Source organism: Trachypithecus francoisi, unplaced genomic scaffold (assembly GCF_009764315.1).
Source record: "Trachypithecus francoisi isolate TF-2019V2 unplaced genomic scaffold, Tfra_2.0 Lachesis_group12, whole genome shotgun sequence".
Taxonomy (NCBI): domain Eukaryota; kingdom Metazoa; phylum Chordata; class Mammalia; order Primates; family Cercopithecidae; genus Trachypithecus; species Trachypithecus francoisi.
Window position 1 is genome coordinate 20,883,300 of NW_022681457.1, and position 17,529 is coordinate 20,900,828.

The window sequence follows — 17,529 nt, forward strand, 5'->3', positions numbered from 1 at the left end:
CTAGGGAAACATTTTCTTTCTGAAATTGAAGGGTACAGAAGGTTGCCCAGGTTGAAATTAGACTCTGGGCGGTGAGACTACCTTGAGCTCACCTGGAGAGTTGTAAGGCATTCACCTGCTCAGTTGTCTTGGGGGCTTGTTCTTATTCTTTCAAAGGCCAATCTGGAAAATAAAAGCCTCTATGAGATTCCATGTCATGCGGGCTAATCTCACCAAAGGGACTTAGAGCAGCCATGAAGGCCAAGGAATTCCTGAGTGTTCTCTGGTCAGATTTCCTTGTGACTCACAAGGGGTCTGTAAGGAAAACAGATTGTCTAATTAATTCCTGATCTTGTCTCCTCAGGGTTCCTTCCCAATTCCCAGTCACTTCATGACACAGCTGCAATATATTTGCCTCTTCTCCAAACCTATACTGAAAGCTTTTAAGAAACAAAAGAAAGAGCATGAGACTTGGGATTGCACAAATGTGGGACTTTAGGTCCAGGCTGCCCCTGAATGAAGCTGATTAAATTCCTTAACTTCTCATAGACTTGCTTCTTAATCAGTGTAGTGTATAACATTATAATAATGTACATTTACTGTTTGAATTTATGCATAGACCTAGCTAGCATTAAGCAAAAAGTTACTTATCTCTTGGAGTCTCACCTTGACCACCTGTAACATAGAAATGTAAATAAACCGTCTAGAGTCATAGTGAGGAGTAGAGGGGACATACGCACTTTTCACAGTGCTTGCACATAAGAGGTGCTCAGTAGGTAATTGTTGAATGAATGACTGACTAGGAGGACAAGGTTCCTTTTCAGTACCGTGGCTTCTGTCCTTGTTGATTGAAATTCACTGAGAAGAAACTCATCTGTATTGCCTCCAGATTCTAAGTTCTCCTACCACTCTGTACTTGCCCTTATAGCACTCATCACAACTTTGCCTAAATAATTATGTATTTAAATGCTTAATGTCTGACTCTCTCTCAAGAATGGAAATGCCATGTCTGAGGCCATATCTGTCCTGTTCACCCACCATGTAGCTCAATGTTTATTAGTATACTGTTAGCACTAAAAATGTTTGTTGGATGAATAAATAACAAATGGCTACCCGTTAGATAGTGGTACCTCTTTTATTTCTACTTTTGAGATGTTTTGTGACTGTCTTTGCAGATCTGCTTGGTCTTCATTTGGTTTTTACGCTTGCTTACTATAGGTGGAGGAACTGCAATGTCTGGTGGAGAACAGAAACCAGAGAGGTACTATGTGGGTGTGGACGTTGGAACAGGCAGTGTCCGCGCAGCTCTGGTGGACCAGAGTGGGGTCCTGTTGGCTTTTGCAGATCAGCCAATTAAGAAGTGGGAGCCCCAGTTCAACCACCACGAGCAGTCCTCTGAGGACATCTGGGCTGCGTGCTGTGTTGTTACAAAGGTATGGGCAAAACTGGTGTTCTCTCCTTGTTCATGTTCCTACCTGTTGAGTGTTTGTCCTGTGTCAATCTGGTGCCACAAACTATGTTGGGGTAACTTTAGATGCAGAGGTAAATAGGCTTTGCCCTTCAGGAGCTCACAGTCTACTGGCAGAGACTGATAAACCGCTAATATATGGTAAGAGCTGGGAGCAAAGTAACTATAGCTGGAGCTGGGGAAAGACCTAACCGAAGGGGGCTCAGGGAAGACAGGACAGCTTGAGGTGTGACCACATGTGGAAGAATTCCCTGATCACCTTACTAACATTTACCATGCCTTTACTGTGTGCCAAAGGCTGTGTAAAATGTGTTAACTTGCACTGTGTAGTTGTATCTTCACATGACCCTATAAAGGTAGTACTATCACTACCCCCATTTTATTGAGGGAGAAATGTAGGCACAGAAAAGTTAGGTCACTTACTCAAGTTCACACAGTGAGTAGCAGAGGCTGGACTAGAACAAAGCAGTCTGACTCCAGAGGTGCACTCTTTTTTTTTTTTTTTAATTAAAAAAAATTTCTGTGGGTTTTTGGGGAACAGTGGTGTTTGGTTACTTAAGTTCTTTAGTGGTGATTTCTGAGATTTTGGTGCACCCATCACCCAAGCAGTGGACACTACCCAGTGTGTAGTCTTTCATTCCTCACCACCCACAGCGCTTTCCTCCGAGTCCCCAAAGTCCAATGTATCCTTTTTATACCTTTGCCTCAAAGGTGCACTCTTAATCAGTGGACTCTCCTGCCTTCCAAGTGGACAAATGGGGATGAGAGGAACTGCATTTTGGGCAGAGGGAATAGCATATGCAAAAGCTTGGTGGCATGAAAACATGGTGTGTTCTGAGAAAGCAAAGAAGTCAGACTAGAGTGTCTCCCATTGATGCCAGGCATATGTTCACCTTGAGTGGCCTTGGATTGGATGCAGCCTGCTGGCTTGGGAAGGGAAGCAGTGCTTCACAATTCTTGTTTGTTTTTAAAGTTTCACTTGACTGTTTGATTTTATATCTTGGTGATCAGTCATGGCAGAGATCCTTTTGTCTTTTTTTCCATAGGGAAAAATAAAGTCCTGGATTCCTTCTTTCCCCATTCCTAGTTTAGTTCCTTAAATATTCATGAAGTGCTTGGTAATTTGCCGATGGACAATTCACCATTCTGTCCCTATTGATCAGTCTGTTTAAACTTTAATGAATTCTGGGCTGCTGTTAGTGGCCCCGGAGAAGAAGGCAGAGAGAGGAGGGAGTGGGTAGGCAATACCAGAGCATTATACAGGAGTGAAAGAGGGATGCATCTTCTCGTTTGCCCATTTAATTTTCCTCTCCTCTCCCCTCCTTTCAGCCCCAATCTGGTAAGAATCTTCTACTCTTTGCACTTGGGTCTTCCTTGTTCTTTTAACATACAGCCTTGCTTGCCGTTAAGGAAATTATCAAGAAGAAAATATAATCCCCTGATGAAAAGCTACTTTAAAAAAGGTCTGCTCTGAGTACAGCTTGGTTTAATGGTAGATTTTTAATCATCTCCCAGTGGTGGCCAACTTATCATCTGTTTGAGCCCTGTTAGCTGCATAAGTACTGTGGGCATTTGTCATTAGCAATGCTGTTAACACTATAGCAAACTTGAATGAAGCTCTTGGGTCTTAGGCAATTCTCCTCACATGGAGTATGGATATGTGGGCATGTGCCAGAAGCCCCGGGATAAGCACGTTACATCTCTGTGGAACATCATTGCTGGTGTGAGGCTTAAGGAAGGAAGCATTTTTATGTTAGGTAGTAACACCATGGGAATGAGAGAGGTAGACGACCTGTTACAGAGCACAGATTCTGCAGCCAGACTCTCTGGATTGACATCCCACTTACAATGTTTATTAGTTTGTGATCTTGGACAAGTTACCTGATGTTTCCTGCCTCAGTTTCCTTATCTATAAAATAAATGATATTAGTACCTACTTCCATAGGATTGTTGTGAGGATTAAATGAATTAATGCACACAGAATGTCATAATATTGCCTAGAAACGTGTATTGGTAGTTTCCTATGGTGGTGCTGATGGTGACAGAAATGAGCAGATTATAGAGGATAATGAATTTCTAAGATAAAATACTGAAAAGTCAAAGTCCACGATGGGAGGCGCTTCTTGGGAATATTCAGTCACTCTCCTGGTTAGGGTTCTTTCTATGTAAGACTTTGAGAAACACTGGTCTAGGTCAAAGGGTGGCATAAAACATGTCCTGGTCTGTCTTTTCTTCCTCATGGACTCCAGGAAGTTGAGAGCTCGAGAGCAGTTGTTCTACTTCCTTTTCCCTGAGTCATTCACATTGCCTGAGATGATTTTCCTCTTAGTTAAAGCAGCAGTAAGGATAATGTGGTGTCAATGATGATGACAAAGACAGCTAACAGTTCTTGGGCACACTGGTCCAGGTACTATACTGAAGAGCTTTACCCATCACTTCATTTTATCCTTACGACAACTACTTTTTAAGGTAGTTTTGATCTCTCTGTTTTGAAGATGGAAAAAGAATGAGCCTTGAAGACGTTCAGTAAGCAGCCTAAGGGCTCCTGAATAAGAAGAAGAAAGGGACGCTGCCCCTGCCACTGCTGCCGCTCTTGTGCTCTGTCCCTTGTCTCTCTCCAGTCATATCTTCCTCCGTGTGACCCCACCTGGAACTGATAAGAAGCAGCCTGAAGTTTTCAGATTTTCTACACATGGGGCATCGTGAGGTTACCCAGGATTATGAGTGCCTTTACCTGGTTGCCTGCTCATCTGGGAAGTGTGTGCCCGCTAAGCAGGGGTTATATCTAGTTTATCTGTATTTCTCTAGAATTCTTTGCTTGTAATGTGTTCAATTAATGTTTGTTGAGTACATAAATGAATGATATATCTCTGTTTTTACATTGTCTGGAATACTCTTCTCTTACCTTCCTCCCCTGCCCAACTCCCACCTTATAAAGTAAGCTTAAACATTCCTGTCTCCTGAGTGTCTTGCCTGGTAACTTCTGACAGTCTATGCCCTTTTTTTTTTTTACCAACCTCAGAGGAAAGAGATGGTGAGAAGCCCTTCTCTACTGTCCAGAGCCCACCATCTTCACCCAGATCATTATGTACTCCTTATCTTTGCATTTGTTGGCTTGTTTAGCTCCTTTTAAACTATAAGCTGAGCTCTTAGAGAGATTCGTCTTTGTGTCTCCAGTATCTAACACATTGCCTGGAACAAATTAGGTGCTCAATTAATGGCTGTTGAATGAATGTTACTTAGAGCTAAAAACAAAGAGACAAAATCCAATCTAGCATTCTTATCTTGTTTCGGTGTCACTGTGGGGCAGGAAGGACAACTATTCTTCTTATTTGAAATATGAGGAAATTGAGGCTCTGGAACTAACGAGTATTAGAGACAAGACCAGAACCCTGGTGAGATGGCTCCAAACCTTCCTCTCTGTCTTCCTCCCCACATCCCTTGAATTTGGCAGGTTTTATTGGGCTGATACCCAGCACACCGAGGAAGTTTTATGGAAACTTATGAGTCATAGAGGTGATACACAGTCCGTGATTTTAAAGGTTCCTTTATGGAGCCACAAATCTTAATCATTCCAAAAAGGCGAAAACATTTCAAATTAGTGCATGATTCATGTTAAACTTCTATTAGGAAGAAAGAGAAGATAAACTGGAGGAATCATTAAGCCAACAGGTGTTTGTTGAGTATCATTCTTTCATTTAGTCTGCAAACATTTATTGAGCACCTACTATGTGCTATGCTGTTTGCTAAACATTGGAGCATATAGAGGAGCGGTATACAAGAAGTCTGCTGCTTTTAAAGATGAAACAGCTTAATTGTATGAGAAAAATAAACAACACATATGAAGCCAGTAAAGTAGCATTTTATTCTATCTTGGTACTGTCTATATGAGTAATGGTTGTGGGGAGGGGGACAGAAGAAAGAGTAGCCACATGTGGGGTTGAGCAATAAGGTTAACCTTATATTCATAGAACCATTATAGTTTACAATGCATCTTCATTTGCATTTGATTGCCATTGCAGGGTGAAGTAGGGAAGGAGTTGTTATTCCCATTTACCTTTGAAAATCTGAGAGCCAGAGAGTTAAGTGATTTCCCCAAGGTCACCCAGGTGGTATGTGATAAGGCAGAACTCAGGTGGGTCAAACCTATGCATTCTCTCTATCTCTAGCACCATATACCTTTATATTTTACATGGAATATTATTCTAAGAACCTAACTGATGTCTTGATATTCATTTTTCTTTTCTCTATTGTTTCATTTGAAGTGGTATTTTTCCTCTAGTGCTAACTTGTCATGTTACTCTTTTGCTTACAACCCTTCATCTACTATCACACTACTATAGGCATAATGGTAAGTTCAGTTCCAGACCACCATAATGAGGCAAATATTGCAGTAAAGTTCACATGAATTTTTGAGTTTCTCAGTGCGTATAAAAGTTATGTTTACATTATATTGCAGTCTATTAAGTGTGCAATAGCATTAGTCTAAAAAAAGTATATAATTTAATTTTTAAAAATTGCCAAAAAATGTGTTAATCATCATCGAAGCCTTCAGTGAATTGTTATCTTTTTCCTGGTGGAGGGTTTTACTTTGATGTTGATGGCCGCTGACTAATTAGGGTGGTGTTTGCTGAAGGTTAAGTGGTTGTGGTAATTTTTTAAAAGAAGGCAACATTAAGGTTTGCTGCACTGATTGACTCTTTCTTTCACAAAAGATTTCTCTGTAGCATGCAGTGTTGTTTGATAGCATCTTATCCATGGCAGGACTTCTTTCAAAATTGGAGTCAGTTCTTTCAGACCTTAGCCTTATCAACTAAGTTTATGTACTATTCTAAATCGTTGTCATTTCAACATTGTTCATATCATCTTTATCAGAAGTAGATTCATCTCAAGAAATCATTTCCTTTGTTCATCCATAAGAACCAACCCCTCATCTGTTCATATTTTATCGTGAGATTACAGCAATTCAATTTCATCTTCAGGGTCCACTTCTGATTCTAGTTCGCTTGGTATTTCCACTACATCTGCAGTAATTTCTTCCACTTAAGTCTTGAGCCACTCAAAGTCATTCATGAGGATTGGAATTAACATCTTCCAAATTCCTGTTAATGTTGATATTTTGACCTCCCATGAATCATGAATGTTCTTAATGGCATCTAGAGTGGTAAATCCTTTCCAGAATGTTTTCAATTTACTTTGTCTAGATCCATTAGAGGAATCCCTATCTGTGGCAGCTATAGCCTTACAAAATGTAATTCTTAAATAATAATACTTGAAAGCTGAAATTTCTCCTTGATCCATGGGCTGCAGAAAGGATGTTGTGTTAGCAGGTATGAGAACAACGTTCATCTCCTTGTACATCTTCATCAGAGCTCTTTGTGACTAGGTGCATTGTCAATGCGCAATAACACTTTGAAAGGAATCTCTTTTCTTTGAGCAGTAAGTGTCAACAGCAGGGTTAAAATACTCAGTAAACCATGCTATAAATAGATGTGCTGTCATCCAGGCATTGTTGTTCCATTTCTAGAGCACAGGCAGAGTAGATTTTGCATAATTCTTAAGGGCCGTAGGATTTTTGGAATAGTAAATGAGCATTGGCTTCAACTTAAGTCTCCAGCTGCATTTGCCCCTAATAAGAGAGTCAGCTTGTCCTTTGAAGCTTTGAAGCCAGGCATTGACTTTTTGTCTCTAGCTGTCAAAGTCCCAGATGGTATCTTCTTCCAATATAAGGCTGTTTTGCCTACTTTAAAAATGTGTTGTTTAGTGTAGGCACCTTCGTTGATTGTCTTACCCAAATCATCTTTATAACTTTCTGGAGTTTCTACATCAGCACTTGCTGCTTCACCTTGTGCTTTTATCTTATGAAAATGGCTTTTTCCCTTAAACCTCGTGAGCCAGCTTCTGCTAGCTCCAAACTTTTCCTTCTGTAGCTTCCTCACCTCTCACAGCCTTTATAGAATTGAAGAGTTAGGACTGTACTCTAGATTAGGCTTTGACTTAAAGAATGTTGTGACTGATTTGATCTTCTATCTCGACCAAATTTTCTCCATATCAGCAATAAGACTGTTTCACTTTCTTATTCAGGTGTTCACTGGAGTAGCACTTTTAGTTTTCTTTACGAACTTTCTTTTGCATTCATAGCTTGACTATTTGGTGCAAGCGGCCTATCTTTTTGCCAGGCTTGACTTTCCCCTTGCCTTCCTGACTAAGCTTAATCATTTCTAACTTTACATTTAAAGTGAGAGACTATGACTCGTTCTTTCACTTGAACATTTAGAGACCATTGTAGGGTTATCAGTTGGCCTAATTTCAAAGTTGTGTCTCACGGAGTAGGGAGCCCTAAGGAGAGGGAGAGAGATGAGGAATAGCTAGTCTGCGGAGCAGTCAGAACACGCACCACATTTATCTATCGTTTGCCTGTCTTATATGGGTGCAGTTTGTGGTGCCCCAAAACAATTGCAATAGTAACATCAAAGATTACCATAGCAGATACAATATTAATGAAAGTTTGAAATGTTGTTAAGAATTACCAGAATGTGACACAGACACGAGATGCTATTGGAAAAATGACACTGATAGACTTGCTTCTTGCAGAGTTGCTACACACCTTCAATTTGTAAAAAACGCAAAATGCGGTAAAGCAAAGCTCAAGGATACTAAATATGCCTGAGGCATACCTCAAACTGCGGTTTTTAGTTCCACAAAGCAAATATCTCAATAAAGCAAGTCACATGAATTTTTTGATTCCCCAGCATACATAAATGTTTTGTTTATGCTGTATTGTAGTCTATTAAGTGTGCAATGGCACTATATCTAAAAAAAAAAAAAAACTTAATTAGAAAATACTTTATTGCTAAAAATGCTAATGAAGTGAGTACATGCTGTTGGAAAAATGGCAGCAATAGACTTGCTTGCTGCAGGGTTGCCACAGACATTCAATTTGTAAAAAATGTAATATCTGCAAAGTGCAATAAAATGAAGCATGATAAAATGAGGTATGCCTGTATTTGGGTAGAACTCATAATCCTTAACGTGGCCTTCAGGGCCCTACAGGGTCTGTCTCGACTTGCATTCCTGGCTCATCTCATGATGCTTCTCCTGGCTGTCTGCATTCCAGCCACACTTTCCTTCTGTCATGTCCTCAAACATGCAATGCTCCCTCTAGCCTCAGATTTGTTACCCAGATTGTTTCTTCTGGCTGCACGCCCTTCCTACCTTCTACCAGCATATCTAACTCCTGTTCATCCTTAGACCTAGGCTATCCAATACAATAGTTGCTGAACCCGCAATGCTATTTAAATTTACAGTAATTACAATTAAATATAATTAAACATTCACTTCCTCTTTTGCTCCAGCCAAATTTCAAGTGCGCAATAGCCACATGGTGGCAATTATACTGAACAGCAGAGATTTAGCACATTTTCATTATTGTAGAAAGTTCTGTTGGACAGCGCTGCCTCAAATCTTAATTCAAAAGTTAGTTCTTCAAGGAACGAGCATTTTCTCTACCAATACCACCTGCAACTAAGTCTTATTTCACTTATTAAATATTTTCACAGTGCCTTGTACTTCTCTTTCATAGAACTCCATGTGGTTCATGAATCATTCATTTTTTGTTATCAAATAATAAAATCATTCTATAAATCAAGAATAAACTAACATAAAATGAAACAAAATAAGAAAATATTTCACTTTTTGGATTAATATATGTCTTACCTACTAGATTTTATGTTTCAGGAGGGCAGGAGCTATGTTTTGCTTACCCAGAGCCTGGTTTATATTAGACCCAGGGAGTGTAAAAAACATGAAGGGTCAAAAGAAATTGAGAGCACTTTGGGAGGCCCAGGTGGGCAGATCATGAGGTCAGGAGTTTGAGACCAGCCTGGTCAACATGGCAAAACCTCGTTTCTACTAAAAATACAAAAATTAGCTGGGCGTGGTGGTGCGCACCTGTAATCCCACTTACTGAGGAGGCTGAGGCAGGAGAATCACTTGAACCCGGGAGGCGGAGGTTGCAATGCGCCGAGATTGCAGCACTGCACTCCAGCCTGGGCGACAGAGCAAGACTCCGTCTCAAAAAAAAAAAAAGGAAATTGAGACCTCCCTACTTCTGCCCACTGGAGAAAACTTGAGAAAGGATGTAGGGCAAAAGTGACTCTTGAACTCTTAAGGGAAGACAATCGGAACTGGAGGAATAGAATGGTCAGAAGCTCTGAGATGGGAACGTCAAGGATCAATCCTGGCTGGAATAGGTGGTTTCTAATAGGAAGAAGGAAAAGGAGGCTAGAATTGACGATAGAGGGGTAGGTGGGACAGCTGGCTCAAGCCAATGGGGAGCTCCTATAGAATCATCCTGAGTTTGAGATTGACTGGTCTTGCCACAGATTCAGAATGGCTGGCAGAGAAGAAACTAAATTTAAGGATTTAGTCAGGAGGCAGATATCCTGATGAATTTCAGAGGCTGAGATTTTTTTTTTTTTTAAACTATAAACTCTGGGAAGACTGGGACCATGTCTCTCTTGCTCAGGATATGTTCTCTGTGTCTGGCACATATAGGTGCTTAATAATATTTTTAATAATAAATGGCTGGATTAGACTGTTGGCAGAGGAATAAATAGGAGGGCTGAGACTGAGAGGCTTTAGGAAGGCAGGCCTAACTGGACTTGGTAACAATGGAGAGGAAGGAGGTAGAGGCTATTTGAGTTTCAGTTCTTGGCAGCATGTTGGGGTCACTGACATAAATTAGAGTGGCCTTGATTTCCTCATCTTATCATCAAATGACAATACCATACTTAAGCTAGGATGCTATGTAGGTAAAGAATTAGGACTGAGTTTATTTACTTCACTGGTCACTAGAGTAGCTTTTACAAAATTGACTGCCTTTAAGGGCCTTCCAGGTAATGCACGCCCCAACACAAACTGTATTTGTCTTCTCTCTGTTCCCCCTCCCAGGACCTCTGCCCTCGTTGTTCCCCTGCCTGGAACACTCTTCCCCCAGATTTCCATGAGGTCCACTCCTCATGTCCTTCAGGTGTATCATCAAATCTCAGCTTGCATAGGAACCACCTCCTCCTTGCATTCCTAATCCCCCTGAGTAATCACTTTCTAGTATACTGTATCTACACTATGTAATTTATTTGATTTATTGGGTATTGCCTATCCCTACTAAAGTGTAATCTCCAAAAGAGCGAGGATTAAAAAAGAAAAAGTTTTTCTCTCCATTGTTTTTCCAATACCTAGAAGAGAAGATCCAGCACAGCCTGACCCTAGAAGGAGCTTGATTAGTTTCGCTAAGGACTTATGGCTAAGTGAGTGATTGAATTGTGTAGGCCACAGGTAGTGATGAAGCCTGAGGGAACTGGTGATTGTGTAACTCCTTGTACGCCCCCAAAGCTGACAAAGGCATTCAAATCAAGATTTAAAAGAAGACAGTACCAGCCACTCAGAACCCTACTGCAAGCTGAATTCTGTCCATGATGCCCCAGGCTTTGACCCTTGCTCTGAATAGAGCTAAAGATAAAACCAGGTATGCATCTGACCCTCCAGTTCTCAGTTTGGAGGGTTTCTAAGAAACACCGTCTCCCCACCCAATATGGCTGATCCTGCTGATTTAAAACACGTGCAGGATTGAACCAGTTCCCAGAACCAGTTCCCACAATAAGAACAAAGTGATACACAATCCCTTCCCCAAATATTTGTTTGCTGCCCCATAGCTACGAGTTGACAGTTGTTAGACATGGAACAGGTTACCAAATGAGGTTGCAGGAATCTCTTTCTCTGGAAATTCTTTAGAAGAGCAATGTGCTTTCTCTCTACCTAGGGAAATTCTCTTGATACCAAGCTGATAGAATGAGCTTACTAGGCTGCTTTCTTCTTCCATTAATAAGAATATAAAAAAGAATTCTTAGGTCACCAGGTCAAGCCCCAGGGGCCTTCTGGGTAGTGTGACTCTGACAGTCATCTTTCTGTCTTTCTGGGATGATTTAGATGGTGTGGGATGAGGGGTTGGGAATGGCGGTGTTCCTCAGCTGTGGATGAGCATGATCATGAGGCATTTCCTTGTAAGGCTGGGGAAATAATACTGGCTACCTAGCCAGATCAAGTTTAAATGCATGCCACAATTACTCTTCCAGTTTCTTGTGAGAGGTCTCTGTTTGAAAGATAGAGACACTGAGTCTTTGTGACTGAAGGCCATGATTGTAATATTGAGCACTCTGTAGGTCTGTAGAGGGGATTCACAACATAGATTGAAGAAAATATTTTCCCTGCTCCTACTAGAAGGTTACTCCCACCATGATTCTTAGAAAGATTTGAGTCTATCCAATTTTTTCGATTCCTGTTCTTTCTGCTTGTCATTTTTATATGTGCTTACATGACACAGAGAGCAAGCATGCTGTGCTTTGTACATAAAAACATTCCATGAACACAATAAGGCATTGAGTGCATTTCCTATCCTATTTTCTATAAAGGTTTACTGGTTACAAAGTAATTTCAGACTCCATTGATCCCATTCAAAGCCTTTGATTCTTACTTGGGAGGTATCTCTCACTCAGGAAACTGAGGCTCAGAAAGTTGATGGGGTTCGTGCAGGATTACCTGACTCAGAAGTGGTGGAGTTGGCACCAGAAGGAAGTTCTTTGGATATCACATCCTTTGTTCGTTTCGACTCCCAAACTGCCTTGTGGTATGGAGTTTGAGTCATCTATATTTTCTCACCCAAGTCCTCTTTTGACTATCTGCAGACCTATGTGAGATGGGCTTACCCAAGTTGGACACGCACTTTCTGGGCACAGAAGCCGATTGGGCCACATAGCAAGTAGAAGTTAGGGCTGGGTGATTGATTGATTGGTGTCCCATGTGGAAAGATTTGAAGCAAATAATTTGCTCTAATATAAACTGCTACTTATTGTGCACTGATCCCAGATGTTGGGCTCATCACACTTTATTTTGCTGAATTCTCATATCATTGGGAGATGCAGGTTTAGGTAATAGTTTTTGTACTACCAAGGAAACTGCTTATCTGACTTTACGAAATTATATAACTAGGAAATGGTAGAACCAGATTTCAGACTCAGACAGTCTGCCCCCAAAGCCACTGATTTTTAATTACTATCCAGTGATTTCCAAGCCAAGTTGTAAGGACATTCCAGGCAGAAATAGCTATACCTATAAATGCTATAGAAGCGTGAACCAGCAAGGCAAGAGAGGAGTTGCAATGGCTGGAATTATGGAACTTGCCTTCAGCCACGTAGCCAGGGTGGCAGAGCTAGGATTTGAATTCAAGTCTTTGTGACTCATTGTCATGAGGCCATCCTGCCTGTCAGGAAATGGGTTTGGTCCGCACAATGTAAGTCTGCATTGATCAGTGTGGTGAAGGCATCTGGGTATTCACGTGGTACTGTGGGTCAAGGTACTGCCAGCAGTCACAGATGGGTCAGCAGCAAATGTTCTCCTCTAGAGCACATGTCCTTTCCATAGGATGAGTCTCTTGGGCAACGAGAAATTCTCTGATGACAGAGGTGAGCAGTACAGTATAATGGAAAGAAAACAGACTCTGAGTGTGAATTCTGGCTCTGCACTCTACTGGCTGTGTGACAAGTACAAGTTCCTTAACCTCTCTGTGCCTGCTGTTCACCCTTTCCCTCCCCAGTCATCCACTTGTTTTTTTGTTGTTGTTTTTTTGTTTTTGAGATGGAGTCTCGTCCTGTTGCCCAGGCTGGAGTACAGTGGCGTGGTCTCGGCTCACTGCAACCTTTGCCTCCCGGGTTCAAGCAGTTCTCCTGCCTTAGCCTCTCAAGTATTTGGGACTACAGGCACATGGCACTACACCTGGCTAATTTTTGTATTTTTAGTAGAGATGGGGTTTCATCACGTTGGCCAGGCTGGTCTCAAACTCCTGACCTCAAGTGATCTGCCTGCCTTGGCCTCCCAAAGTGCTGGGATTACAGGCATGAGCCATCGTGCCTGGCCCCACTTGTTTTTCATGAAAAACAAATATTAAGTGTTTCTTTTGGAGCGCTTTGTAAGGATTAAATAATATGTGTGTCAAACACATGGCACATAGTAGATATTCAATATATGGTAGCGCTTTATTAATATGACTTGAAAAAAATTATTGCTTTTCTTTGTCAGACATTTGTAATAATTATGTGACGCTCTTGTTTGAGGAACATATAAAATAGTAAGAAATGGAATTCTAAATTATAAGTCTGGTATTTCCAAACAGGCAAAAAGAAAAATTATATATATGTGTATGTATATATATGTATATATATATATTTAATTATACTTTAAGTTCTAGGGGAGATGTGCACAACGTGCGGGTTTGTTACATATGTATACATGTGCCATGTTGGTGTGCTGCGCCCATTAACTCGTCATTTACATTAGGTATATCTCCTAATGCTATCCCTCCCTGCTCCTCCCTCCCCACAATAGGCCCTGGTATGTGATGTTCCCCTTCCTGTGTCCAAGTGATCTCATTGTTTAATTCCCACCTGTGAGTGAGAACATGCGGTGTTTGGTTTTCTGTTCTTGTGATAGTTTGCTGAGAATGATGGTTTCCAGCTGCATCCATGTCCCTACAAAGGACACGAACTCATTCTTTTTTATGGCTGCACAGTATTCCATAGTAAATTACTTGGGTGTAGTGCCATGTGCCTGTAGTCCCAAATACTTGAGAGGCTAAGGTAGGAGAACTGCTTGAACCCGGGAGGCAAAGGTTGCAGTGAGCCGAGACCATGCCACTGCACTCCAGCCTGGGCAACAGAACGAGTCTCCATCTCAAAAACAAACAAACAAACAAACAAAAAAAAACAAGTGGATGACTGGGGAGGGAAAGGGTGAACAGCAGGCACAGAGAGGTTAAGGAACTTGTACTTGTCACACAGCCAGTAGAGTGCAGAGCCAGAATTCACACTCAGAGTCTGTTTTCTTTCCATTATACTGTACTGCTCACCTCTGTCATCAGAGAATTTCTCGTTGCCCAAGAGACTCATCCTATGGAAAGGACATGTGCTCTAGAGGAGAACATTTGCTGCTGACCCATCTGTGACTGCTGGCAGTACCTTAACCCACAGTACCACGTGAATACCCAGATGCCTTCACCACACTGATCAATGCAGACTTACATTGTGCGGACCAAACCCATTTCCTGACAGGCAGGATGGCCTCATGACAATGAGTCACAAGGACTTGAATTCAAATCCTAGCTCTGCCACCCTGGCTACGTGGCTGAAGGCAAGTTCCATAATTCCAGCCATTGCAACTCCTCTCTTGCCTTGCTGGTTCACGCTTCTATAGCATTTACAGGTATAGCTATTTCTGCCTGGAATGTCCTTACAACTTGGCTTGGAAATCACTGGATAGTAATTAAAAATCAGTGGCTTTGGGGGCAGACTGCCACATTTTCTTAATTCAGTCTGTCACTGATGGACATTTGGGTTGATTACAAGTCTTTGCTATTGTGAGTTGTGCCACAATAAACATATGTGTGCATGTGTCTTTATAGCAGCATGACTTATAATCCTTTGGGTATATACCCAGTAATGGGATGGCTGGGTCAAATGGTATTTCTAGTTCTAGATCCTTGAGGAATTGCCCCACTATTTTCCACAATGGTTGAACTAATTTACAGTCCCACCAACAGTATAAAAGTGTTCCTGTTTCTCCACATCCTCTCCAGCACCTGTTGTTTCCTGACTTTTTAATGATTGCCATTCTAACTGGTGTGAGATGGTATCTCATCGTGGTTTTGATTTGTATTTCTCTGATGGCGAGTGAAGATGAGCATTTTTTCATGTGTCTGTTGGCCGTATAAATGTCTTCTTTTGAGAAGTGTCTGTTCGTATCCTTTGCCCACTTTTTGATGGGGTTGTTTGTTTTTTTCTTGTAAATTTGTTTGAGTTCTTTGTAGGTTCTGGATATTAGCCCTTTGTCAGATGAGTGACAAAATTTTGCAAAATTTTCTCCCATTCTGTAGGTCGCCTATTCACTCTGATGGTAGTTTCTTTTGCTGTACAGAAGCTCTTTAGTTTAATTAGATCCCATTTGTCAATTTTGGCTTTTGTTGCCATTGCTTTTGGTGTTTCAATAATTGTATATTTTAAGGTGAATTTCACTAAATGAGGATGGACATTTTCGAGTTGATTTTTATAGGTTTTAAAAGGTTGTAGTCATGTTTTAAGTTAATAGAAACTGGTTGCTCATGCTTTTTATGTAAAGGAGACCATAGAAACAAAAATAAAAAAATAGAATTAATTGATAAATCTATTACTCTATAACTTTAAAAATTATACAAGCAAGTGTAAAATCTATATCCTCCTACTGCAGTTCCATCCTCAGGGGCAACCACTATTAACAATTTGTTGCATATTCTTTTTTTAAAACCTTATTAACATATCAGGGATATCTTTCCATTTTGTCTTTTATAGCTCAACTCATTTATTAAAAGTATTTAACAGCTTGATGTATGATTTATATATCATAAAATCCAGCCATTGTAAATGTATGATGCTGTTATTTTATAAATTTACACAGTGGTGCAATCATCACCTACTCCAGTTTTAGAGCACTTATTACTCCAAAAGTTTCCTTACGCCTGTTTGCAGTCAACCCCAGTCCCCAGTCAGATGCACTTTCTGTTTTTACAGGTATACTTTTTAGAAATGTTATATAAATATAATCATACAGCATGCTTTCTTTTGTATCCAGCTCTTTTCATTTAGCATAATTTTTTAAAAATTCCTCCATATTGTTACATATATCAGTAGTTCCTTTTTCTTGATGAGTAGTATTCTGCTATATGGATATACAATAGTTTATTTAACAGTTGGTTAAACTATGATGGATATTTGGTTGGTTTTCAGCTTGGGAATATTATAAATAATGCTGCTATGAATATTCACATACAATTCTTTGTGTTGATATATGTTTTTATTTTTCTTGGGTAGATTCCTAGGACTGAAGTTACCAGGTTGTGTGGTAAGATGTGGCTGTATTTTACATTTCCATCAGCAATGTATAAGGGCACCACTTTCTCTACAAATCTCTAACACTTGGTATTGTCAGTCTTTGTGATTATAGTTATTCTCTAAGTGTGTAGTGGTATCTTATTGTGGTTTCAATTTGCATTTCCTTAGTGACTAATGATTTGAGCACTTTTTCATATGTATGTTGGCCATTTGTATATTTTCTTTGGTGAAGTGTCCAAATCTTTTGCCAATGTTATCATTGGATTGTTTTTCCTCTTATTATTTGAGTTTTAAAATATATTTTATATGCAAGTATATTATCAGATGTATTGTTTGCAGGTATTTTCTTCCAGTCTGTAGCTTGTCTTTTCATTTTCTAATTGTTTCTTTTGAAGGAAAAGATTTTTAGATTTTGATGAAGTCAAAATTTTTTCTTTCGTGTATCTTGCTTTTTATAAAATCTTCATCTAACCCAAGGTTGCAACCATGTCCTCCTGTTTTCTTCTACACATTTTATAATTTTAGTTCTTACATTTAGGGATGTGATACATTTTGAGTTAAGTTTTGTGTATGGTGTAAGGTAAGAGTCTAAGTTCTTTTTTTGCATATACGCATATAGTTCTAGCATCACTGTCAAATAGTCTGTCCTTTCCCCCATTAAATTGTATTGGCACACTGACCAAAGCCAATTGCCATAAATGGGTTTACTTCTTACATCTCTGTTCTACTGATTTATAAATTTATCCTTATACCAATACCACATTAACTTAGGAATGGTAGTTTTATAGTAAGTTTTGAAGTCAGGTAGCATAGGTTTTCCAAGTTGTTTCTTTTCAAAAATGCATAGGCTTTTCTATGTCCTTTGCATTTCTATATGCATATTAGGAATAGCTTGTCAGTTTCTACAAATAAGTAGATAAATCAGTAAATAAAACCTGCTAGTTTTTTTTTTTTTTCGCTTTAAGTTTTGGGATGCATGTGCAGAACGTGCAGGTTTGTTACATAGGTATACATGTGCCATGGTGGTTTGTTGCACCCATCAACTCAACATCTAGGTTTTAAGCCCCACGTGCATTAGGTATTTGTCCAGTGCTCTCCCTCCCACCCTTG

At 40.1% G+C, this 17,529-nt stretch overlaps 1 protein-coding gene across 5 annotated transcripts in view; it reads left to right on the plus strand.

Moving 5' to 3' along the window:
* Positions 1–17,529, plus strand: part of FGGY (FGGY carbohydrate kinase domain containing) — a 442,861-nt gene that overhangs the window by 24,224 nt on the left and 401,108 nt on the right. For 4 of the 5 annotated variants that reach the window (XM_033225066.1, XM_033225061.1, XM_033225062.1 and 1 more), the window contains one exon: positions 1,198–1,412. The exons of the other annotated variant lie outside the window; for it this stretch is intronic. Coding sequence is in view for 3 of the 4 variants with exons in the window: in XM_033225061.1 (XP_033080952.1) it covers positions 1,212–1,412 (201 nt within the window). In the remaining variant the exon portion in view is untranslated. Of the gene's footprint in view, positions 1–1,197; positions 1,413–17,529 lie in introns of those variants that run through there. 5 annotated transcript variants of the gene reach the window in all.